Consider the following 23666-nt stretch of genomic DNA (forward strand, 5'->3'; position numbering starts at 1 on the left):
TTCCCAAAGTATTTATTATTAGTAGTAGAGAAAATGATTAAAAAGCCCAGGCTGAATCAAAAGTAAATGAATAAATAAGTGAACTTGTCTTGGGTAGCTGGTTATCAAGCTATCACTGATGACTAAACATGAATCAAATGGGTAGAAATAAAAATGTTAGGGAATCTCAATGGAATTCAACATCACTCCTTCACTTATGTATCCATTCAATTATTTAACAAACATTTATTGAATGCCTACTATGTATCAGACATTTTTCTTTCTAGTTCAAGGGACACAGCCATGCATTAAAAAGACACGGTCTTTACTGTGATCAAGCTTATCTTCTGGTCAGGGGAGAAATTCTGTAAACTAGTCAACAGGTAAATTAGGTAATTATAAATGTTTTAAATGCTTTATAAAGTAAAAATAAGCGAGGTGATGTGATAAGTGCTGGGTTACTTTAGGGAAGGCAGCAATTGAGGGGGTTCTGGAAAGATCAGGTAGAGTCAGACATGAGATGAATCAGAGTGAGAATTAGTGAAACAGGCAGAAGAAAGAAAAACAAAATCTTGGGGTGGCAAAGAGCTTGGCTTGTTTGAGGAATAGGGAGACCAATGAGGCCAAACTGAGTGGTCATGGGGTGATAAGGGAGAGTACTTTGAAATGAGGTCAGAGAGGAAGAAATGGTTCATATGGAAACATGGTCATAAGCAAAAGACGATGATGGCTTAGACTTGGGTGGGACTTGCAGGGAATGGAGAGCTGTAAATGAATTTGGGATGTTTGTTGGAGGTAGAAAATTCAGAACCTGTGGATAAATGGGATAAGAGCGTATAAGAAAAACAAATCAAGGATGAGTCTTGGGCTTCTGGCTTAAACATTGGTTATGATAAAGCCATTTACTGAAATTGGGAGACTCCAGTTTAGAGAGGGGACTTAAATTTCAATATTAAGATTAAAACATACATTAAAGATCTAAGTTGAAGTGTGAAGTAGGCAGTTGGAAATGCAAAACTCTACACAGCTCAGCAAAGAGGTCACCAGCCTAGATTTTTTTCTAAGGGCAGAAATTGTCAAATTTAAGAATTGTGAGAATTTTAAGGCAGGAAAGGGATTGAACGAGAACACTTTGAGAGTGAATGGAATTAAAGAAGAGAAGCAGGGACAGAGCTATGAAAACAAACATGCAGAAATGAGCAAAGGGAGAGCCAGCAAAGCAAGTTGAGGTGAAGATACCAGAAAGAAAAGAGAAATTCCTGGAGACCATGAGACCGAGGAAGCCAGCAGAATATCCAACGACGTTGAGAGGTCATAGTAGATGAGCACCAGCAAGTGTGCACTGGATTTGGAAATATGATGGTTTTTGAGGACATAAGCTAGATTGGAGTGGGTTGAAAGTGAATAGGATATGAGGAAATAAAGACAAGTGCAGATAGCATTTTTAAGTTAGCTTCACTACATTTCACTAAAAGGGGGCAAGGAAAAATGAAAAAAAATTTTTTTAAAGATTAGATGCTTGAGTGTGGTGGAAGTGTGCTATTATTTTTTGGCCTTTCAGTAACATCTGAACCCTTTCATTTTTAGGGAATTCCTAAAATTCCCTAAATTATGAATTATGGCATTATGAATCTTGGTGGGAGACAAAGCCTTCCTTCTATTGTGCAAGGTGAAAATGTCAGACACTCATTTTCTCAGCCTCCCTGTCAGGTAGGATGTGGGCACATGACACATGCTTCACCAATCAGACCCACTTGGATGGGAAATCTGGAGCTAGGATGGAGGAAAGTGGGAATCAGGAGAGACATTTTCTGGTGCAGCAGTGGTTGCGGTAGGTTTGAGTTTGCAGGGACAATACTGCCTACAGTGCTCATGTCAGATTCCAGGATGCGGACACCCCTGGAGTGTCCTGCTAAAATCAGGTTTGTTGGTTTCCCGTGATGCCAACTAACAAACCATTTGCAGAACACATATGCTGATGGAGATGATCAGGAGGAGACATTGATAATGCTAAAGAGAAAGTAACTGCTTTAAAGGAATGTGTAGAAGGCAAGAGGGAAAGGATGCAAACTAGGTCAATATCCAGGGGAAACAATTACATACATAGGCAGATACTGAACAAGGACCTGAGTACCCACCATAGGCTAAGGTAAGAAGATAGGCTAAGGTAAGGTAAGAAAGAAAATCCCTTTCCTCTAAAAGTTAGAGTAGTGCTCCTTAGGAATTAATATGCATGTGAATCATCTGGGAACCTTGTAAAGATACAGATTCTGATTTAGTACAGGTGGAGTGAGATCTGAACTTCCGCATGTCTTTTTTTTTTTTAAGGTTTTATTTATTTGAGAGAGAGCATGAGCAGGTGGGAGGGGCAGAGGGAGAGGGAGAAGTAGGCTCCCTGCTGAGCAGGGAGCCTGACACTGGGATTCCTTCCCAGGACCCTGGGATCATAACCTTAGCCTAAGGTAGGCACTTAACCAACTGAATCACTGAAATTCTGCATTTCTAATAAACTCCCAGGTGACGCTGATGGATGTTACTCCACTGATCCTAGGACATTTTGAGTAGTAAAGCTTTAGAGGATATAAGTGATAAAAATGAAACTTTGAAAAAAAAAAGAAGATAGTAGGAAGGGAAAAATGAAGGCGGGGAAATCGGAGGGGGAGACGAACCATGCGAGACTATGGACTCTGAGAAACAAACTGAGGATTCTAGAGGGGAGGGGGGTGAGGGGATAGGTTAGCCTGGTGATGGGTATTAAAGAGGGCACATACTGCATGGAGCACTGGGTGTTATACGCAAACAATGAATCACGGAACACTCCATCAAAAACTAATGATGTAATGTATGGTGATTAACATAACATAATAACATAAAATTTAAAAAAAATGTAACTTTGGAGTCTGTGTGGCTGGGAGAATGGTTAGCCATAGAAATATCAAGGAGTATGAGGACAGAACAGATAAATTGGATTCAGGATTGAAGTTTGAGGGGCTGATGAGATCTATCTGCAAATACTTGTGTAGGAGAGATTGGGATTTGGGCGATTGATATTTAGACTTGCCAGCCTGTAAAGACATGAGGTTTGGTTAGTAAATGAGAATGGAATACAGAAAGTTGTCTGTAGGTAGAAATTTGTGGAATATTTACTCCTTTTAAAATATAAGTCAAGCAAGAAGGAGCCAAAACCATTACTGTAGTGTTTCTCACAATGTTAGAAGAAGGGAAAGAATAAAAACCAAGGACTAATAGGTTAACACCAAAACTGGGTAAAATCTTAATATTTCTTTAAATATTAGACTTCAGGATTTTAGGATTTAATTTCAAGGGATTATAGCAACTTCCAAAAAAGGGCAATAAAAGAAATAAAATTATACATGTGTTTGTTTCAAATGAACTCATAAGTGAAACCCAATTGCTAGCTAACCTAACAAGCAAAATGCCTATTTCCCCCTCTCCGTACCAAAAACACATAAACATTTTAGAAAGAGGGACAGGAAAATGATTCACCGATAAAACTGTGTCTTGAATTTACGATTTTAAGGAAAAAGGTATGATGTAGTTTGCTTATGAAAGTTTAGCTAATGAATTCACAAGCAGATGCTTTACGTCAAAGCTGCCATTTTCAGCATAATACGCACAAATGAGGAGAATGGTTTTGACATATTATCAATATTGTAGTCTTATCAAAAGCAACATCCTAGAATGCATTTGTCTAAAATGGCATTGCCTCTTAATACGATTTTGTTAAATCGTAACACTTTAGGACTTTTACAGGTCCAAGCTTAGAAATGGGCTAAGAAAAGTTTTTTGATGAAAGCACTTGACAGATAAAACAATTGAATTTTGTTCTGCTGACATTATGACCAGGCAATGGGCATTGGACAAATTAAGATAAACATTTTTTAAAGGCATATTCAATGGAGACCATTTTGCCCGTATCACTGACGTTACCTGAATTCTTCCAGTTGACTGGATCATGCCCAGGTCCATTTATACAATAATGGTCACTGTTTAAATTGTATTTTACAAGGTTAGTGATTATTGTGTTTACATAGAAACTTGGGTAGTTACCTGGATAATATGGCTGTTATAATAAAAGATCCAAATTACTTCTTTGATGACAGAATAGAGGATTTTGGTATAATATGAATGAGGTCATTGGTTCATTCTCCTACTTTGGCTTTATTCAGTACCAGGGCCGGTCTACCCTATAGGCCGGCTGTCTCACAAACAGAAGTCATTTCCTCAAAGGGCTACCAGTCAGATTCAGCGGCACAGAGAAGGCCTGCTCTCCAAAATAAAACTCCCCATTCATTGGTCAGCGTCTACTGTCTTCCTTTTACTTAAGGCGTTGAACCTCGAGAATCTCTTTTCTGTAATCAAATAATACAAACAAGTGGAAAGTTCTATGAGAGGACAAGGATGGACCAGCTGTTTTGCTATAGTGGGTCAAGAAAGATATGACAGACATGGACTTTTGATTAGGTCTTGAGAGCTAGTAGAGGTAAGGTTGTGGAAAAGTGTGCCATTTGGGGCATCCTACTTCTGTGTCCTACCTCCTACATGGGGTAAAGGTAGCAGAAGGGTAGAGGTTGGAACCTTTCAGCACAGAGGACAAGGTTAGAAAGATACCCATTAAAAGAGACTTAAGACTTCTGGTTCACCAGACAATAGTCAAGACCTGCAGTTCAAGTATTGGATTCAACAAATACTTATGGGGTACTTTAAGTGGTAGACATGGCCAGTGATTTTTAGCCTTACCAAAATTTATAATCAAAACACTGAAGTGGTTTTGTCTGTCACAAATACTTATTGTATTATTCTTCTCATTACTATTATTATTAATTTTAATTTTTTTATGTTCAGTTAGCCAATTCTTTTCATTTTGAGAAAAAAAATTTAAATATTTCTCCACTATTTCTAAATTCACTGCCCACTTTTTTACCTGAAGTCCATTTCTACTTATGATTACATTTAAACAATTTGGAAATGGAAAATGTGATGACCATTTTATAAAAAAAGGAAAACTGCATATAAGGCTAATTTTAAAAAAAGAGGTGAGTTATTGCGCAATGCTAAATTAATTTTTAGAATTTCATTAGAAAGATACATTTGACCATGGTTAAGGACTGAATATGTATTTTCCCCAAATTCATATGTTGAAACCCTAACCACCAATATGAGGGTATTTGGAGGTGGGGTTTTGGGGAAGCATGATGGGATTGGTGTCCTTATAAGATGAAGAGACTAAAGCGCTCTCTGCCGTATGAAGATGCAGCAAGAAGGCAGTTCTGCAAGCCACAAAGAGGGTCCTCACCAATAACTGAATCTACCCTCACCTTCTTTTTGGACTTCTCCACATCCACAACTGTGAGAAATAAGTGTCTGTTTAAGCTGCCCAGTCCACAGAATTTTGTTATAGCAGCCCAAGCTAAGACAACCACCAATTAATAAAAAGTACCCTTTTATTGAGAGGTAAGACAAGTGTATTTACAATATTCAATTGTTAGATCATATAATCTGACTGTGAGACTTTTTAAAGCAGCAGTATTCCAGAAATTACAATTTATAAGGGGAAAAGAAAAACATTGCAAGTATGTTTCTGTTACAGAAAATACATTTGAACAATGCCAGGTACACTTAAGGCTAAGTAGTATTAGACCTTTTGCTCCATCTTTATAGCAATAATCAAAGTACATTTTTGTCACAAAGACAGAAGGCTAATTTTGGAAAGAAACAATATAATGTACAGTGCTTTCTGTCAGAAGACTAATATGTTTAAAAATAGAGCCTCATCAGTGGTTCTGAGAAGAAATATACAATGCTGCCAAGCAGTCCCAAACTCACATTTGAAATTAACTGTGGACTCTGAAAACTGAAAACTGCTCCAGCCTCTCAATCTTACTAAGGACTGGGAGATCATCAAATCCTTTACACAACTTCTAATAACGCTTCTGAAGTAAGATTTTGAAAAAGAGATCTGTTACAGTGCAAAGAACATTTTGATAGAAATTCATGTCTACAAAGGAGTTAAATAATACAGATGTTCCTTACATTAACAGATACAGTTCTTGTTCTAAAAAGATAGAATTATCTAGCCACTGAAAATAATATGGATCAGTCAAAAATATGTATAAGAGTCCTACAGGGCAACTTGTATAAGTCGATCCCCAAAATATGTATATATTTGACACTCTCCAAATGAGGATATTACTTTTTTGAAGAACATTAGACACAACACTAGGTCTCTTATTATTCCATGAACTATTGAGGTAGGAGTCTCAGTTTGTCAATATCATCTAGTTTCACAGATTATGTCATAAGTCAAATGCCAGTACCAAAAGACAATAATCCACAAGACTGAACCATTAAACTATATACCAAGTCTTTCCTTCTTTAGACAAGCAAGGATGGGAGTTCTCTGTGCATTGAGATTTAACTAAAAATAACATAAGCTGTGATATATTTTGTAGACATGTTTGTAAATAAAAATCACAAATTTCAGTTATGATTTTGTGCATTAAAAAGCTTTGCAACTGTTAAAAAAAAGTAAATAGTGCAATCATCAGTGGTAAAACAAACAGTACTATGGCTGTTGACATATATTCTTACCTCTACCAAAAAAGCTGCCACCTTGGAAAACTACTAATGAAGAAACGACCCCTGTTTCTTCCTGTCAGTCAAGCATCAATGGTAGAAAAAAAACAACATTTTTTTAGTGTCGTGTTTTTAAGAAACTATAGCCCATTTAATTACAGTAAACTACCTTTAGCATGTGAATTCAGATATTTTCTCCATGAACTCAAGATGAAGAGTGATCTTATGAAGCATTCATCATGCATTTTTATGTTAGGAAAAAAGCTAAAAATAAAGGAAAACTCAGCTTTCATGAAAAGCCCTTAACAAATATAAGTTTAACCTTTTAACATGTTACATTTCAAACATTATCAATAGTTATTTAATTTATGAAAAGCAAAATGATAAAATCACTACTAAAATTAAAAAAAAAGAAAAAAAAAAAAAAAAGAAAAACTACACCATGACGGAAAAATCCATTTGGTTTGCATCGTTTGGTATCTTAAATAAAAGACTATTCAATGAAACAAGGCATGTAACAGACTACTTCATGGTTTTTGTTAGATGCTTACATATAACAAAGGATACAGATAATTAGGTCAGATTCTCAAGAAGTATGAGTAGTTCCGGAGTGTTTAGTTATAAAGAATGACCTTTGCATAACTGACAGTGAATATCTAGTTCAGATTTTCATCCGGCTTTAAAATATTAAGAATCAGAAGAACCACAAATGTTTTATTTTAACCATATGTTCACAAAAAAAAAGTGATTCATACATCAAAACTGGGTTTTCCTTGGTTTTAATACATTAAATGACATAATCCAATCTAACTCAGGCATCACTTTCAGACACACAGTGCAACTGGAAATACTTTTGCCATTCCAGTGGATATTTCTAAAAAGCAAAGACCTACGGGTGCTCCTGCGCCTTCAAAATAAGAAGAAAAGAAACAGGCCCCACAGTTCTCCAAGGATGGCTGTGTTTTGCACGTTGTGGATAAACAATAAAAATCACCTTCAAGAGTTTCAATAAGTATTGTAACATAGATTCATCTCCTTTAGTTTGCTTGCTGACTTCTTAGATCACTTGATTAGAAGCCTGTTCTCATTGCCTCTTTGTTAACTGCTATTGGTACTTTGTAGACTATACGTTTTAAACTTCTGTAAAGAACATTACAAGCTATTTCATGTAATTTAATTTTGTGCTGAATATTCTTCAAAGGATTTTATAAATAATACAATATTTTAAATGAGTCTTCAATTCACTTGTTGTTATACCATATTATTGCTTTCTCCAACTTTATCTACAAACTGCAAGGAGAAGAAAAACAGGTAATTAGAAGAAAGCCCAGATCTTTATAAAAACATTGTATCAACATTTTAAGTGTTGATTAAAAACCCAGCTTTATAAGATTTGTGGAAATTTAAGGTGTGACTGACAATGGTTAATCCAGTCCTACTCACCACAATCTCTTAACACATAAATGTGTATAAAAAAATGTTCTTTGCTAAGGTTGTTTTTGCATGACATGTTATGCATATGACTTTAAGGGTACAACACGAGAAATGCAACACGATGAATAAAACAATCGGACAAAATGAAGTTAACACTGCTAGCTTAACAAAAAAATAAAAAAATAAATAAAAAACTGAAATGTCAGCCATTCATGCATCAATGAACCCAATAAGGTATTTCAACTGACCATTACTGAGGATCTCTTCTGGGCCTATGTAGTCTTTGAACAAACAGATTGAACTCCATTAAGTTCAGTAATTAACAGCTATTGACTAAAAATACTTTAAATGTGTATTCTGGACTTCAGACTGAAAGTGGCATGGGCATTAAAAATAGATGTAATGAGGTGAGCATAAATTTATAGGTACTGAATATAAATTTTCACACACATTAATGTAAGTTGTTATTCACTTTGGCTAGTCTACCCCAAACGTAAAGCAATTGGGCCTTCTTCAGCATTCCAGATGGTGATGCAAATATTGAAACAAAATCATTAGTGGAGATATATTAAAAGTTATATAACCCAAGTAGTCATAATACTATCAAAATCTAGCAATCATTTAACCCTTCCTTTCATTTCACTACTCACATTTTTACTGAATCATTTATTATAATGAAGTAATAATCATAGGAAACAATTTACAGCACTGGGTGTCCACTTATGCAAATACTGAAGAACCCTTAAATTAAGGACGTGAATAATGATTACACAACTGTATAACTAGAAGTTTCGATAAATTCAAAAGCCATTCTAAGTAAAAACAACATTGACTACAGTATGAGTTTGGAGATTAATGTAAATGAAATCTGAACATAACCCTCTATAAGCCCACATTCCAACATTTTATATTATTATAAATAGATGAATGGCATGCCAAAACTAAAAGCTGCTTTGAAAGTACCATAGGCTCATTAGGATTTTAAGGTAAATTTACGTGGAAAGAAAGCACAACATTCTCTCTCCAAAGGTAACTTCAAACATCTAGGTTGTCTAGGTGGTAAAATTCTGAGTGTAAAATTGACTTGAGGTTGGAAATGAGATTTTGTCTTACAGCAAAACCCATTCTTCAGTGGGTAAGCCATCCTTTAGCTCTCTGAGAAACCAGTAAATGCTATGGATTATCTCTCTATAAACATCTACAAATGTCTGTAAACAACTTTAGGAAGTTGATCGCCCATGTTGGAGGAACAGATTTGATGAGATCATTCAAATTGTGGAGAGAGCTGGGAACAGAATTTTATCATCTGACTTCCACTATAATCGTGCTTGATTTAATTATCTTAATGCATGCTATTTGGTGATACAGTCTAAGAAAGAAAATATTATTAGATATAATGATGTCCTTTTTACATAACGGCTTCTAAAATTAGAAATCATATAAAAGTTAATTGAAAAGGGTCTTGAACTCTCAAAGAGAAAGGTAGCATAGCATATCAATCTGAGTTACATTTAAAAAAAATCGAGAATATTAAAAATGGATATAATGAAATAAAATTTCAGGTTTTTTACAGTTAGCAATGATTATTTTCTCTGGTATTCATGGTAACCATGATCTATGGTGATGTAATAATTTATATCATAATAAAAAACATCAATTAATCAGGTATCAATTACTTGTATTTCTAGAGGTAAAGAACACAAAAAGTATTATTTTGATGGTTTAAAAATTTTATTTCTAATACATGATAACTTACTGATCTAATTCCAGGTAAATTCAAGAGGGATCCAAGGACTGGCACTCTTCTAATAAAGCCAATGACCACAGGAAAGAAGCCCCTAGGAAGAAGGAAAAAAGGTTCTCAGAACTTACAGATTCTTTATTACCAAAATCAATTGCTAACCAGGTAAAAAGAAAGGATCCACTTAAAATTTTGAATGTTTTAGAGACTTTAAATTTCAAATGTTACCTTTAGTGGTAATGTTTCTTACCTCTCCCCGGATATGATCTCTTTCTTAATTATACTCCTATTGTATTGTGCTTATACATCTATAACACATTACTACTATATCCTGCTGGTATCTTTATAGTCTGTTTCCCATATCAGAAATGAGAGATTCTCTAAAGCAGATTTGACACTTAATTCAGTTTTATGTCTCCCGTGAATAACAACACAGTGTTTGGCAGACAGAAGATAAAGGATATACATTTTTTGAATAAATAATTAAACCAACCTTATTTAAAGGTATTTTCTCACATAGAATACTATTGTTTATTCACTTAGTAACTAGCATTTGTAAAATATTGACTGGTCAAAATCTACCATAGTGTGTTCAGTACAAAATTTTCTAATGACTGTATATACTAAAAGAATTGTCATCAAGTGGCAGTAACTATGCAGTATCAGGTTCTATGAATTAAAATGCTATATGTATGTATGTATCACTGTTTAGTTGCTAAAAATAACAGACAAAGTGCCTTAAATGCAAAGTGCCTTAAATAGAAAGACAGTGCCTTAAAATCCCAATAAAACCTACTGCATTGAAAATACAAGATAATGACCTTATTGGCAATCATCTATATTTAATAAACATTTTTATAGTTGACTGAATTAAAGAGATTCAATAAAAGATTCAATGCAAACAAAAATCCGCTTGAGAAAATTATGGTGTTTGTACTCATGCTGATGCAAATATCTGGGTTTTTATAATAGTTAATTATTTGACATACTGGTTTATTGAAAGAGAAAAAGTACAATAAAATAATTGCCTTACCTGAACAAGAGAAAGAATCCATAAATTTCAAAGATCATGCCTATCAAAGGCCAACCAATAAGGACTACAAATACTCCACCCAGGAAAAATCCTGTAGCTTTCATTTTATGTTTTTGGAAGAAGAATCTGAATGTTCTTTCTAAACCAATGACAAAAGCCAAGCCAGCCACAAATAAAACCTAGAAGAGAAAGAAAATGCGAGATAGAAAAAGTAGTTAAACATACTGCATAGATTTGAAAAGCAAGGTCAAAGCTAAATATAATAAAAAGCAGTACATCTGTCTCTTAGTGGGGGCAACTGGCTGAAGGAAACTATGAAGCATGCCAAGAGGCAGAATCAAGGAGTGGGCTAAGCATGCAAAAGTTGGAGCTGGATTCCACTCTTCTCAGTCCTCTTCTATCTTGATTAAATGGAGAAAAAGAGAACCAAAGAAAGATCAGATGTTACCAATGGGCATGCACATATGCAGTGGTTCTCCCAGGTAAGCAAGATGGAGAGAGCTTTAGTTAAACAGGGGAGGGGCCAGGCAAAAGAGGAAGGCTGTCCATAAACACGTCACCCGAAAGTACTGCTGGTTCTGCACACTTCACCACAGGCTATAGGAGTGCCTATGGGTGGGAGAAATACTGACATGGCCAAGATGATAGAAGAAACCATGCAAAGCCAGGAAGAGGATTCTAGTCTTACTAATCCCAGAATCTCTGGTGGCAGCAGAAATAAAAATAAAGCCATATGTTCTCAAATATACATATATTTTGTATGTTTCCAGATAGTGAGCCAGAAATGGTCATTGATTAAAAGCTTGCTTTCCCCCCAGGTTTTATTCCCAATATCTTGCCTTTCTTTGTAACTATCTTTAATGAAAAATTTTTCACACAAGTATTGATTGAGCCTAATGGTTAAGCTTCATATTCTCAGATAGCAATGCTACTTATTTATTAATTAAAATACCAATTTTGAGGGTGCCTGGGTGGCTCGGTGGGTTGGGCATCTGCCTTTGGCTCAGGTCATGATCCCAGAGTCTTGGGATCAAGCCCTGTCTCAGGCTCCCTGCTCAGCCGGGAGTCTGCTTGGCCCCTCTCCTTCTGCCCTGCTCGTACGTGCTCTCTCTCTCTCTCAAGTAAATAAATAAATAAATAAAATCTTTAAAAAAAAAAATACCAATTCTGAATAGTTTTGTTAACCTTTATATTTTCTAATTTCCAATTAAAAGCTCTATGGTAATATACATTTCAAATATATTTAATATTATTCAGTAACTTTGTTGTCTTCTTAAAAGGGTTATGATTTATTTCTAGAACTCTTGCACAACCTTCACACATGGACAACAAAGTACACATTCCAAATAAACAACACATATACCTTTCTCAGCAAGCTGACTGTTAATATACAGGCATATTAAGAGGTTTAAATGGTTTTTAAAAATCTGTTTATTTTATGCTATTGAACCAAATGTTTCAAGTCATATGTTTTAAGTCAAACATATTAATAAATTTACCAAGACATGGGGACTACCAAGTCATCTATTTTGAACTCCTATCTAAAGGCAGCCTTGATTTAATCTATTGTGTATTACATATCAAACACTCAACAGTCACTCAAAAACCTCTTTAAGTGTTTACCTGTTACTTAAACAGGTTTTTTTTTTTTAATTTTTTAAAAGATTTTATTTCTGTGACAGAAAGAGAGCGAGCAAAAGCAGGAGGAGAAGCAGAGGGAGAGGGAGAAGCAGGCTTCTCACTGAGCAGGGAGCCCCCGATGATGCGGGCTCGATCCCAGGAACCTGATATCGTGACCTGAGTGGAAGGCAGGTGCTTAATCAACTGAGCCACCCAGGCCTAAACAGGTTTTATTTCTGATGTAAACAGAGAAGATAATAGGAATCTTTACATGAGTAACAGTGAATTATTTCCCCCCGATTTAATAGCAGGCAATAATTCATTTGTAATTAACGTTTCCTTATGAATTTAGTTAAAATATATGTTGAAAAACTTACATTTCCAATAGCCAGTAGTGCTTTGTCAAAAAAGAGAATCATCCCAAAGAACAAGAAAAACACTCCAAATCCTGTTAATCCCATTCCAATTTCTGCAATATAAGTTATATAGTTAAGGGTAAAGAAAAATAAAAGTTACATTAAGATCCCGGTAAACTAAGTAAGAAAATTTTTCAGTTTTTCTTTTGGCTGATATAAGAAAATAGGTCCCCAACATTGCAGATTAATTTTATGACATTTATTAAGATCTATAATAAATTAAACTAACATCAGCAAATAACTTCAAAATTTAAAATATAAATGGAAATCTCTAATCCTTATATGAGAGATAGCACTTCTCATAAACATATGCATGATAGAGGAAGATAATCAGGATTTTAAACCTTTGATTATGTATTTTTTCCCTCCCAAGGACGCCTCTGGCATCAGACATAAATATATGGTTTTCTTTTACTATTTATCTCCTTTCATATCCTAGGACTATTATTTATATGCACAACATCTAGAGTTACTTCTTTCTCCTCTTAAATTAATTCCTTCTTTAACCCAGTGGAAATGCTACCATAGGTCAGCACAATATACTTCACTCGATGATACACTGCTTCTCACAAGGGCAATATTTTGAGAATCATCTTGTCTCCTCAAAAGTTAATTTTCAAGAGGTTAGTCATCACTTTTAACTTCTTGATGATATGAATTTATCTTCTATAAATTATCTAAACCATGAATCCATTCACACACTTAGTGTCTAAGTCCTAATATCAGCTCTCCAAAAGTTTCAAAGAACAGTTTTACTTAATATTTTAATATGCTGGGGTTTTACTCTTTTCATTCAAAAACAAAGAACAGTTGATCAACTCCTAGATGCCAGCATCTCTTGTAGGTACCGAGTGTACGGTGGTGAATGAAGTGTAAGCATTGAAGTTTATGTTCATCCTTATATAAAACTCATAATTTTATTACCTTTACATTCTCTTGGTCTTATCTTTTTAGTCTGAGGATTCTTAACTTCTGTTAGTGCTAAAAGCATAAGCCACTAAGTCACCTCTTTGATTATTTTAGTTTTGCTTTCAGGAAATACTTACCAATCCTTATTTTACCCAGATACATACTATCTGCATGAAATAATGAAACAAGAGCAGAAACAACCATATTTTTGGAAACCCAATTCTAAATACACTATTAATGATTTCTGATCTGTTACTTAACTTTTTGGCCTCGGCTCCAGAAAGCCAAAACCTAGGTCACAGCTACTTAAAAAAAAATTTTAAGCCTTGTAAAATGTTCTGATGAGTTGAAAACTTCTATCATATATTTTTCTACATCTCCCACCTCCTCAATTTACAGTTAACTATTGCCTTCCATTCCAACTACCTTTTTCCTCAAAGTTAGTCTAAAAGAATTCAGGTCCTGGCATATAAATATACATTAGTGTATTCCACAGACACAAAATCCTATGAAAATGTGAGGCTAATACTTTCATCCCTTAAGAGACTTGACCAAAATAACTGTTTAGCTGTCAGACATAATTTCCTAGAGGAAAGTATGGACAAAAGAACAAGCAAAATTCCATTGTATAACTACTTAGTAGTTAGGATTTAGTCACTGGCAGTTGAGTGATTTGAATATGACTAATTTCTACCTTTTCATAAATTATCCTAATGATTACATAAAAATTTTGAGTTTTTTTTCAAGATTTTATTTATTCAAGAGAGAGAGATAGCGCGGGTGGGTGGAGAGGAGGAGGGAGAGGGAGAGCAAAGAATCTCAAGCAGGCGCCGTGCTGACTGGGGAGCCGGAAGAAGGGCTCAATCTTATGACCCTGAGATCATGACCTGAGCTGAAATCAAGAGTTGGACTGGCCACCCAGGCGCCCCCAAAATTTTGAGATGTTTGTTCATCAGAAGGAAATTATATGGAAGTACACCTACTATGTACTGAGAATTTGCCATGAATTATCCATTATGGGGTGCTTTACATACCTTATATAACTTAATCCTTCCCATACTACTGCAAGCTAGGTGTGATTACATCCTTTTAGAGATGGAGGAAATTGAGGTTTAGAGAAACGACTTTGCTTAGAGTCACACTTCTGGTTAAGCATTTGAACTCAGTCCCTGTGCTTAACTATTACATCATATTGCTTTCTACAGGATTTTTTTTTTTTTCAGGTTAAATATGTTTGATTAAATGAAACTCAAGGACACTGGAGCATACTGAACTTCTGGGGGAAGTATCTTTAGGATCAAGTTTAATGGGTTAGCATCAAGTTTAATGGGTTAGTTTCTCATCTAACAACTAAGTAGGTGTTAGTAGAAGTATTAAAAATTGACTGCAGTGAAAAAAGACAGTATCTGGATATGGTTTCACATTCACTGAAATGTTTAACCAAACTGTGAGGTGAAAAGTAGCACCAGCCTAATATTTCACAGACTCAAGAGATTCGTAACTTACCCTTGCTCACAGAATCAGCAAATGTATGTATGTGTGTGCGGTGGAGGGGGGGCCCACAGGCGGTTGGGCAAGAAGAGTGGTGGTTGTGGGGAGTCAGGCTAGAATTCAAACTCAGTTTTTGGACTCCGCAACTTACAACTGTAACATGGGCACCAAAACATTTGGACTATTTCATCCAGTGTAAACCTAGGAGGAGACAGTTGCCTGTAACATATTTGCCAGAACTGGCACTGGCATGATGTTGCCAACTATTTCCCGGCCTAAGTGGGCCAAAAGTCTCTCACTGGCCTCACTGTGTCCTTTCTCATCTCCCGAATTCCCATCTTCCCTGTGCCTAAGCATTCATAAGCCCTCTGGTTAATAAAGCCCTACACAGAGCTGCCCGCTCACCACCGGAATCATACCCAGTAAAATAAATTTATCTTTCTCTGGTGCAACTATCCAATCTGCATTCCTCTTGCCTACGTATGTGGGTTTTTTTTTTTTTTTTCAAAGAACAATCTGATAAAAGCAGTTCAATAAAATTTGTCTAAAATGAAAAAAAAAACTTTTTGTGGAAATTTTACAAGGAAAGATGCTTAATCCAATAGCAATCACTATTAGCATTTTGATATCTTAGTTGAAAATTTTAATATTAGTTTTCTCTCTCCTACTGTACCTTTTAAAAAACAGAAAATTTCATAATAAAGAACTCAACGGAATATCAACCAAGTTGAACAACTCAACTGAACATCATGGTAGGATTTCAGGCAATGTGACATAATGAAGTAAAGATCTAGAGGCAGCATGGGAATTACCCTACTCTGTTCCCCTCAATAAATCTTGTGTTTTTATGGAGGGGGGTGGGGAGAGTGCTATTATAGAACCCCTTAAAACAATCATGAATTGCTTTTTTATTCTGTTCAGTGCTTGGTCACCCTCTCCCAGAATCAGAATCCCAGAATAATCTTGGCAAATCACTTGAATGATGGCCAATTTCTGTAGTTAAACACACACACAAACACCATTTGAAATCCAAAGAGCTTTTGTTTCACTAACCATTTTGTGTTCCAATCCACTGTCCTACCTAAAACATTTGGCAAATGAGCAATGAAGAATATAATTTCATCTTCTTCATCAATTTAATGAAGGAGAATGATCCCTATTCTGCCCATATTCCAACTCAATCCCCTTGTTCTGCATTTTGGAAGAATGTAAATCAGGCACTTGTCCCTATAAGAAGTCTTCAATAGAAGAAAATCTCTATGCAAAGGATAAATAGTTCAGATTTTTAATCTATGTAATAATTAGACTTAGATAGAAAGGAGAAGTAATAATCCTTCACAGTTAGAAAAGCTGTGTAGAGATTAAGTACTTTCTTTAATTAGTAGAATTAGAAACAAATTCTAGCAATTTAGGTATACAATTCTAATTTTTTTGGACAACCTAATTTTAAGTTTGGGATTCAATCAAGAGGAACAGAACACTATCACAAAGACAAGAGACTCTGAATATCCTACACAATCTCTCAAAAAAAAAAATCAATGCATAATTCTGTAGGATAAATTATCTACTGTTGTATCTATTCTTGCTATGAAAGAACTACATCATTCTAAGACAGAACTCAAATAAAATTTATATCCAGTTTTCTTAGTAGGGTACAGTGAACACAAAAGTTTCTGAGCCAGCAGACCTGGGATCAAGCCCTCTTTCTGTCACTTTCTTTATAACCACACATTGAGTTTCTTTCGAGCCTCTTTTAATTTATAAAAGAGATATACTTCTCCCTGCCTTTTGGGCTCTTATAAAAATTCAGTGCAATTATTTATATGAAGGTACTTGGTGAAATGAAAGAAGATGCCTTTATACAATTGCTAGTTTCTATTATAACAGTTAAAAAAAAAAAAAAAAAGGACTTTATGTGTCTTCTGATCAGAACAGGCCAATAGACCAAAATGGGTACCCTTCCTGGGCCAGTGCAGGTGGCTCCAAGGTGCAGACCCATCCAACCACAGGAAGAAGAGCCTGATTGGGGTGGTAGTGTATACAGAAGACCTTAGAAGTTCTGTCAAGTTCAAGTCAGCCATGACTTCAAACCTTAAGACTCCACTTTAAAATAGGGCACTTAAAATGAAATTCTATTTTTTTTTTTTTAGATTTTTTTTTTTTTTTTAATTCATGAGAGACAGAGCGAGAGAGAAAGGCAGAGGGAGAAACAGGCTCCCAAGGAGCAGGGAGCCCGATGCGGGACTCGATCCCAGGACCCTGAGATCATGACCTGAGCCGAAGGCAGACGCTTAACCATCTGAGCCACCCAGGCGCCCAAAATGAAATTCTATTTTTAACAGACTGTTTAGTTCTTAAAATCTTGAAAATCAAAGTAAGTGAAGCAGAATAAGAAACGAAGATCATAGCGGATAAAGCAAAGTGAGACAAAAAGACTATCATGACCATTAAAAGATAGGACCCACAGGGTTGGGCAGATATGTAAATACGAATATGATTAAGGTTGACAAAAGGGTAAAAAAAGTAGGAGTGTTATAATGAAAGAGAAAAGGAAACAGATAGCAATGCTAACCTGAGACATAAGCTAGGCCTGGAGAACTCTGTGGTAGGCAGAAAGAGATGCTAAAATAATAAAACAGGCCACAAAGCACATTATACAATATTAAGGAAAGAAATCGTTTAACTGAACACAAGGTGGCTTTTTACTCCTGCGGAAACATTAGGTGGTAGAAAAGTGAAGTTTCAAAGAATCTTTGGAAGGTCATTTCCAGAGGTGGCACAAAGGCGAAATATTCAAAATATTTAAGTGTAAGCATATTTAAAAAACCCAGAAAACAAAAAAAAACCCAAAACCTGTAATAGATGACACTTAAAATACCGCTTCCCAAACAACCGGCCAGTAACTTGTAGAGGACCCCAAGTTTGTCATGTGCACAAACATCCCCAAGGGTGAACCACGGGCACCGCGCATCAAACTTTCTCTTGTGGCCACCTGCAGGAACAAAGCGCCCTTCTTACTGTGAGTGGGAGCGGCGAGCCCCTGGCGCAAGACAGACACTCAGCAAAGACTTCCCCCTCCCCAGATCGGGCGTCTCCCCAGATCCCACTGACCCTCGTCCCAATCCAGGTCTGCCACCGCAAATCCAGCTCCCGCCCCCTCAAGGCAGCCCTCCGCGCCCCGCATCCCTAGCTCAGTCCCGCAGGCCGCCGCCCCCAACGCGGAGCTTCATTCATTGACCCGGACAGAGGGGCGGGCGAGATGAGCTGGAGCAACAGTGTGCGAGGATCCAGGTGGGGATCCCGGGGCGAGTGCTTACTCTGGGTGTCTGTTAAGGAGATCATGGCTGCAGTAGTGAGGGCAGCGGCGACAGCACCTCGGGGCGCCCAGGGTGTGAAGCAAAGTCGGGAGAAAAGCAGCCGGGAAACAGCCCAGGGGAGAGCCGCCACGTCTTCCGGAAACACGCAGCGGCCCCTACCCCAGGTTCAAGGCCGCTTCCCATTGGCTAATCCAGCCCCCAATATCAACCAGTCACCCGTAGTCTTGTTCGGTGACGCACATCGTGGCCACACCCCTTCACCAATTAGAGAAGGGTGTTACTTGCAATTGGTTGAGGAGACTTAACCGGAAGGGCGGATGCTCGCGGCTGGAGAAAAAGGAAAGACTGGTGGCGGGAAGTTTTCATTGGCGAGCTGCTGGAAAGTGTAAGTAGTTGTCTCGATGGCCGGCGCTCCGAGGTCAGAGAGAGAGGCGGCTGGGCTGGGCTGGGGTGAAGGGGTTCTTTAACCCCCTGGGGAGAGGTTCTGGGGTAAATCTGCTTTGAAAGGCTAATTTTTTCTTCTCCTTCCTGAGGGTGAGGCCGGCCTATCGCGGATCACTTCGGTTCACCAGTATATCGGCAGGAGAGAACCGGGCGTTAATCGTCGCCCATCTCTGATGGAGCTTGGTCCTTTAGGGCCCGTCGGACTGCCTACCCCTCTCTTTTATCTCCGGGCTTTTCTATGCAGGAAGCTTGGTTACCAGAGTCTGTAGATAGGCAGTCACCATCGCGGGACGCATAAGCATAGTGGAGGGTAGTATTGCATTGCTGTTGTTTTCTAAACGCAGGTGGTGGGGAGAGGGGGACGCGTGTCTGATTTAGCCTGTGGTACCTGAGTGGCATGTACTCCAGTGGGAATGACTGGCTGTGACTTCGTGAAATATTTACTGTGGGTGCTGTCAAAGGTTCAGAAATAGCAGAGGTAAAACCAGTGAATCACTGAAGTAGTAGTTTAAAAGTAAAAGTTTATTGTGCACACACCAAAGAGACAACTGTGGCACCAGGAGCATTCAAGCCAAAACGGGAATGAGGCTTTTGGTATTTTTACAAAGCGACTTAGGTAGTAAGAAGTCTGTGATTATTTTTTCTTCACGGTGATTAGAATATTAATATTTTTTTAAGTGACAGGTAATTGGTTAGTGGTTACTTCATATCAACCTTGGGAAACAGTTTAAGTTTTGCTTATGATTTCTGGAGGCATAAAAAGGAAATTATCTGAGTCAAGTTAGTCTCACAAAATAAGCTCATTTGAGCTTTGTTTGACTAAACTGATTTTGTCTGCTCAGGGAGTTTTCAAGACCGATTTGCTTTTTATTTTAACAATTACCCCCTTTTGGTTATTCTGATCAGTGTAGTATTATTTTCAGTTTCCTCTGTTGAGGTACTCAGGCTGAAGAATCACATTTTTGCTGTTGCTATTAGTTGAGTCATCAGGCTCAGGCCCTGTAGTCACCTTCTTCATCATTTATGTTGTCGATTTCATCCAGTTTTCTGATCCTGATGGGTACCATTTGGCCTGAGTGGCTGCTGACAGGTCTTTAAAACCTTGAGAGTGTGCAGCGCATTAGAGAGGTAAATATGATTTAAGGAGAACAATAGCCAAGGACTGAAAAATTCCCAGAGGAGATTCCCAGATGCCAACATTTAACCAACTAAATAAATCAACTGGGTTTCAATTTTTTAAAAGGTATTTACATAGGCATAACGTGATGTATTAACAATCACATCTTCATGATGACTTAGGCCTGGATGAAGGCGAGGATGTTTTATTTTAGGAGGCAGGTAGCAGGTGAATTTCCACCTAAATTCGGCCTCTGTATGGTGTGAGAGGTATAGACAGTCAGATAATTTAATGAGAAATATTTCTGTGGAAACAAAAGAAAAACAAAGATTAATATTCGAGAAAATTATAAACTCAGTGTCTTGAGTTTAGCGAGAAGCCATTTGAGAAAATTTCTAGATGTGTTCAAATTATCTTCAGAAGGAGTGAGGGCAAGAGTGACAATCTGACAGATTCTCCTGGTTTGCAGTTTGAATATCTCTGGTGATCTCTCTGAGCATAGGCACATTGTCCTCACATGAGCTCTTTTGGTGGTTTCTCTGAAGCTTATATCCAGTTGTCCAGCTTTAGCTTGCATGGCTTTGAGAAAAGGGCCATTTTATTTTGATATTGATTCCAAGTCAGAAGAGTGGAAGGAAATTGGAAATGTTTGGAGAGTTCTGGAGAGTTTGGAGAGTTCTAGCCAAATGTTGGAGGAAACTAGAAGAATTCAGGATCTGGTCCAGTTTATAAGTAGAAAATAAAACCTTAAGGACAGTTAACAGCAGTAGAATCTGATATCCAGAAAGGTGTATTACTGAAACATAGTTTTTCTCTATAAACATCCCATTTCTATCAAGATAACTACTGTTAGACTAATTTGTTTGCAAATTGAATCTAGTTTCAATAAATTTGGCCTGATTATTTACATAAGTGCAGCAAAAATAGTGATCATATAAACCTTCGTGGAACTTTTCATAAAGAATCTTGAAAAGATTCATTCTTCTGCATGTGGCTGTCCAGTTTTTGCAATACCATTTGTTGAAGAGACTGTCTTTTTTCCATTGGACATACTTTCCTGCTTTGTTGAAGATTAGTTGACCATAGAGTTGAGGGTCCATTTCTGGGCTCTCTATTCTGTTCCATCGATCTATGTGTCTGTTTTTGTGCCAGTACCATGAGAGACCAAGAGAGACTGTGGACTCTGAGAAACAAACTGATATTTATTTATTTATTTATTTATTTATTTATTTATTTATTTTAAACTGAGGATTTTAGAGGGGAAGGGGGTGGGAGGATGGGTTAGTCCGGTGATGGTATTAAGGAGGGCACATATTGAATGGAGCACTGGGTGTTATACACAAACAAGGAATCATGGAACGCTACATCAAAAACTAATGATGTAATGTATGGTGATTAACATAACATAATAAAATTAAATTAAAAAAGAATCTTAAAAAGAGGAAAAAAAAGAATCTTAGATTGACCTTTTCAAGGCTCTTTGGGCTAAGCAGCCAAGCTAAGAATTGTCTAATTGTGTCCTATTACAAGGAGATCAGATCGAGGTTATATAAATACATATATTGTCATGAAAAATAAGAATAATAAGAGTTTCTAAATTCTGGCGGGATCAAGTAGGGAGAAAAAGATAAATGTTTCACCTGTTGATTACAAAAGTAGGTTTTACTGAATTGTAAGCTATAGATAGCTTAAAAGAGAGGAGAAATGGAGCCTTTTAAATCTGGAAAACAAAACATTGAAGAACCATCAATGTTTTAAGTGAAGTCATAAAAAATTATAATCATCTTCATTAGTTCATTGAGTCTCCTGTAATTCTTGTTCTGCTTCATCTTGGATTAATAACTTTATGAATCAGTTTTCCACTAGACTTTTAAACATTCTTACCCAGTTCAGTGTTAGGATTTTAAAATTAACAGAAACCTGTACTTGTCAGAGTCTTTTTCCATGAATCTCTTTGGAGATGAAGCACTTTTGTAGGAATAGTTTTACAAAAACTTAACTTAAATCCATTTGAGTCTTAGCTAGACCACACATAAAATTCCTTTCTCGATTCCTTTTCCATAAGCCTTCTACAACTTTTTTTTTTTTTTTACAGATTTTATTTATTTATTTATTTGAGAGAGAGAGCACGGGAGAGCATGAACAGGAGGGAGGGGTAGAGGGAGGAGAAGCAGACTGCCCAATGAGCAGGGAGCCCAATGTGGGCCTGGATCCCAGGACCCTGGGATCACGACCTGAGCTGAACGCAGATGCTTAACTGATTGAGGCACCCAGGCGTCCTCTACAATTTTTTATATCCATCCAGTTTTTATTTCATCTTTTTCCTCTCTCATTCTGGAATTATCATTTTACTTACAGACAAAATTACTTTCCTTATTCCTTTACCAAAACAACAACAAAACCCATATTCTTCATATCTTTCCTTGTCCAAAAAACATGTTCTATTTTCTTCAACTACTTTTCATATACATTGTTTTCTTTCATCCTTATTATTTCTAGTAGCTTTAATTACATATATTAGAATTCTTAACTCTTATAATCTTTAGTTCCTAGTAAAAACCAAGAAGTAAGCAATTGTGGACTGGCAAATTTATAAATACACAGTTACAAAAACTTTTTAGAGACATACATTTTTTTATCGTTTTTTAATGTGGCAAAGGACATAGTTATTAATAGACCCAAGTATCTTTTATCTCTGTAAAAATTAAAAAGCCAAAAGTTGGGGTTGTTCTGATGAATCCTAGGCTACTAAAGTCTGAGTGACTCTTTAAAGGCTGTATAAGCAAGCCAGGGTAGGGTAAAAATGTTGGGAGGTGCTAATAGAATATAGTGATTTCTGATAAATGAAAGGATAATTGGCATAGCTTGAATTTATTCAGAGAGTTTTGCTAGAAGATGAAGAACTAGATTTAGGTTACCTTGTAGCAGATGATGCAAATGGAAGTAGAAATTATATGCAAACAATGAATCATGGAACACTACATCAAAAACTGATGATGTAATGTATGGTGATTAACATAACATAATAAAAAATAGAAAAAAGAAATTAAACATAAATAAGAACCTTGCATAGTAGTACAAGGGAGATGCTTAATAAAAACCATTCATTCTAATGATAGATTTGAGTTCTCAGGTAGATTTGAGTCAGTGTAGTAGTACTGATAGATAACCATGACAGGAATCCATTCAAAGAGCAAACTTAAATGGGTTTAAATGGCATTTCCAAAACACCAATTTACCGAGGTCAATTTTGGTTGGCACCCAGACATGATAAAAAGTATATTGAATCATATAGCAATAATTGTTTCCTTTTTAACTTTTTTTTAATCCTTATTAGCTTCAGGGAAAAATTATTAGTTGAGGTTGTATGTCTTTAGTAATTCTTTTATACCTGCTAATGATTCATTTTAACAAAAAGAGCAATCCCCAAGCTCCAGACCCCAGCAGGCAAAAATATCATTGGTTTATGTTTATTACAGTTATAGATGTGGTTATGTTTTACTTCCAGCAGGTGACAGGTTTTTTGGTTTTTTTTGTTTTTTTTCCATTTTTGGTAGTAATGTATAGT

The 23666-nt window shown here is 36.5% G+C and overlaps 2 protein-coding genes across 4 annotated transcripts in view; one reads left to right on the forward strand and one right to left on the reverse strand.

Moving 5' to 3' along the window:
* Positions 1–5426: 5426 nt before the first annotated feature.
* Positions 5427–18706, reverse strand: GOLT1B (golgi transport 1B). 2 transcript variants are annotated; one of them, XM_035028101.1, is made up of 6 exons: positions 18538–18706; positions 18099–18212; positions 12782–12873; positions 10785–10963; positions 9767–9848; positions 5427–7866 (listed from the first exon to the last, which is right to left on the reverse strand). In XM_035028101.1, the coding sequence occupies exons 1-6, from the start codon at positions 18560–18562 to the stop codon at positions 7828–7830; spliced, it is 531 nt and encodes a 176-aa protein (XP_034883992.1). In that variant the 5' UTR covers positions 18563–18706; the 3' UTR covers positions 5427–7827. The 2 variants fall into 2 exon arrangements, with proteins under 2 accessions (XP_034883992.1, XP_034883993.1); XM_035028102.1 differs by lacking the exon at positions 18099–18212 and having other exon boundaries at positions 18538–18702.
* Positions 18707–18843: 137 nt separating this feature from the next.
* RECQL (RecQ like helicase) overlaps positions 18844–23666 on the forward strand; it is a 53169-nt gene continuing 48346 nt past the window's right edge. The window contains exon 1 of one of the 2 annotated variants that reach the window (XM_035028099.1): positions 18844–18922. The gene's annotated coding sequence lies outside the window, so the exon portion shown is untranslated. The remainder of the gene's footprint in view (positions 18923–23666) is intronic. The other variant, XM_035028100.1, reaches the window with a different exon arrangement.

This window comes from Mirounga leonina, unplaced genomic scaffold (genome assembly GCF_011800145.1).
Source record: "Mirounga leonina isolate KUSES-001 unplaced genomic scaffold, KU_Mleo_1.0 Mir_201, whole genome shotgun sequence".
NCBI classification, from domain to species: Eukaryota; Metazoa; Chordata; class Mammalia; order Carnivora; family Phocidae; genus Mirounga; species Mirounga leonina.

Excerpts from the sequence above, each read along its gene's own strand:
- GOLT1B (XM_035028101.1), bottom strand. The coding sequence starts at position 18,562 with ATGATCTCCTTAACAGACACCCAGA. Across the intron at positions 10,964-12,781 it reads CACTACTGGCTATTGGAAAT|GTTTTATTTGTGGCTGGCTT; the intron begins GTAAGTTTTTCA and ends TTTCTCTTCTAG. Across the intron at positions 7,867-9,766 it reads ATTTACCTGGAATTAGATCA|TTTGTAGATAAAGTTGGAGA; the intron begins GTAAGTTATCAT and ends TTCTCCTTGCAG.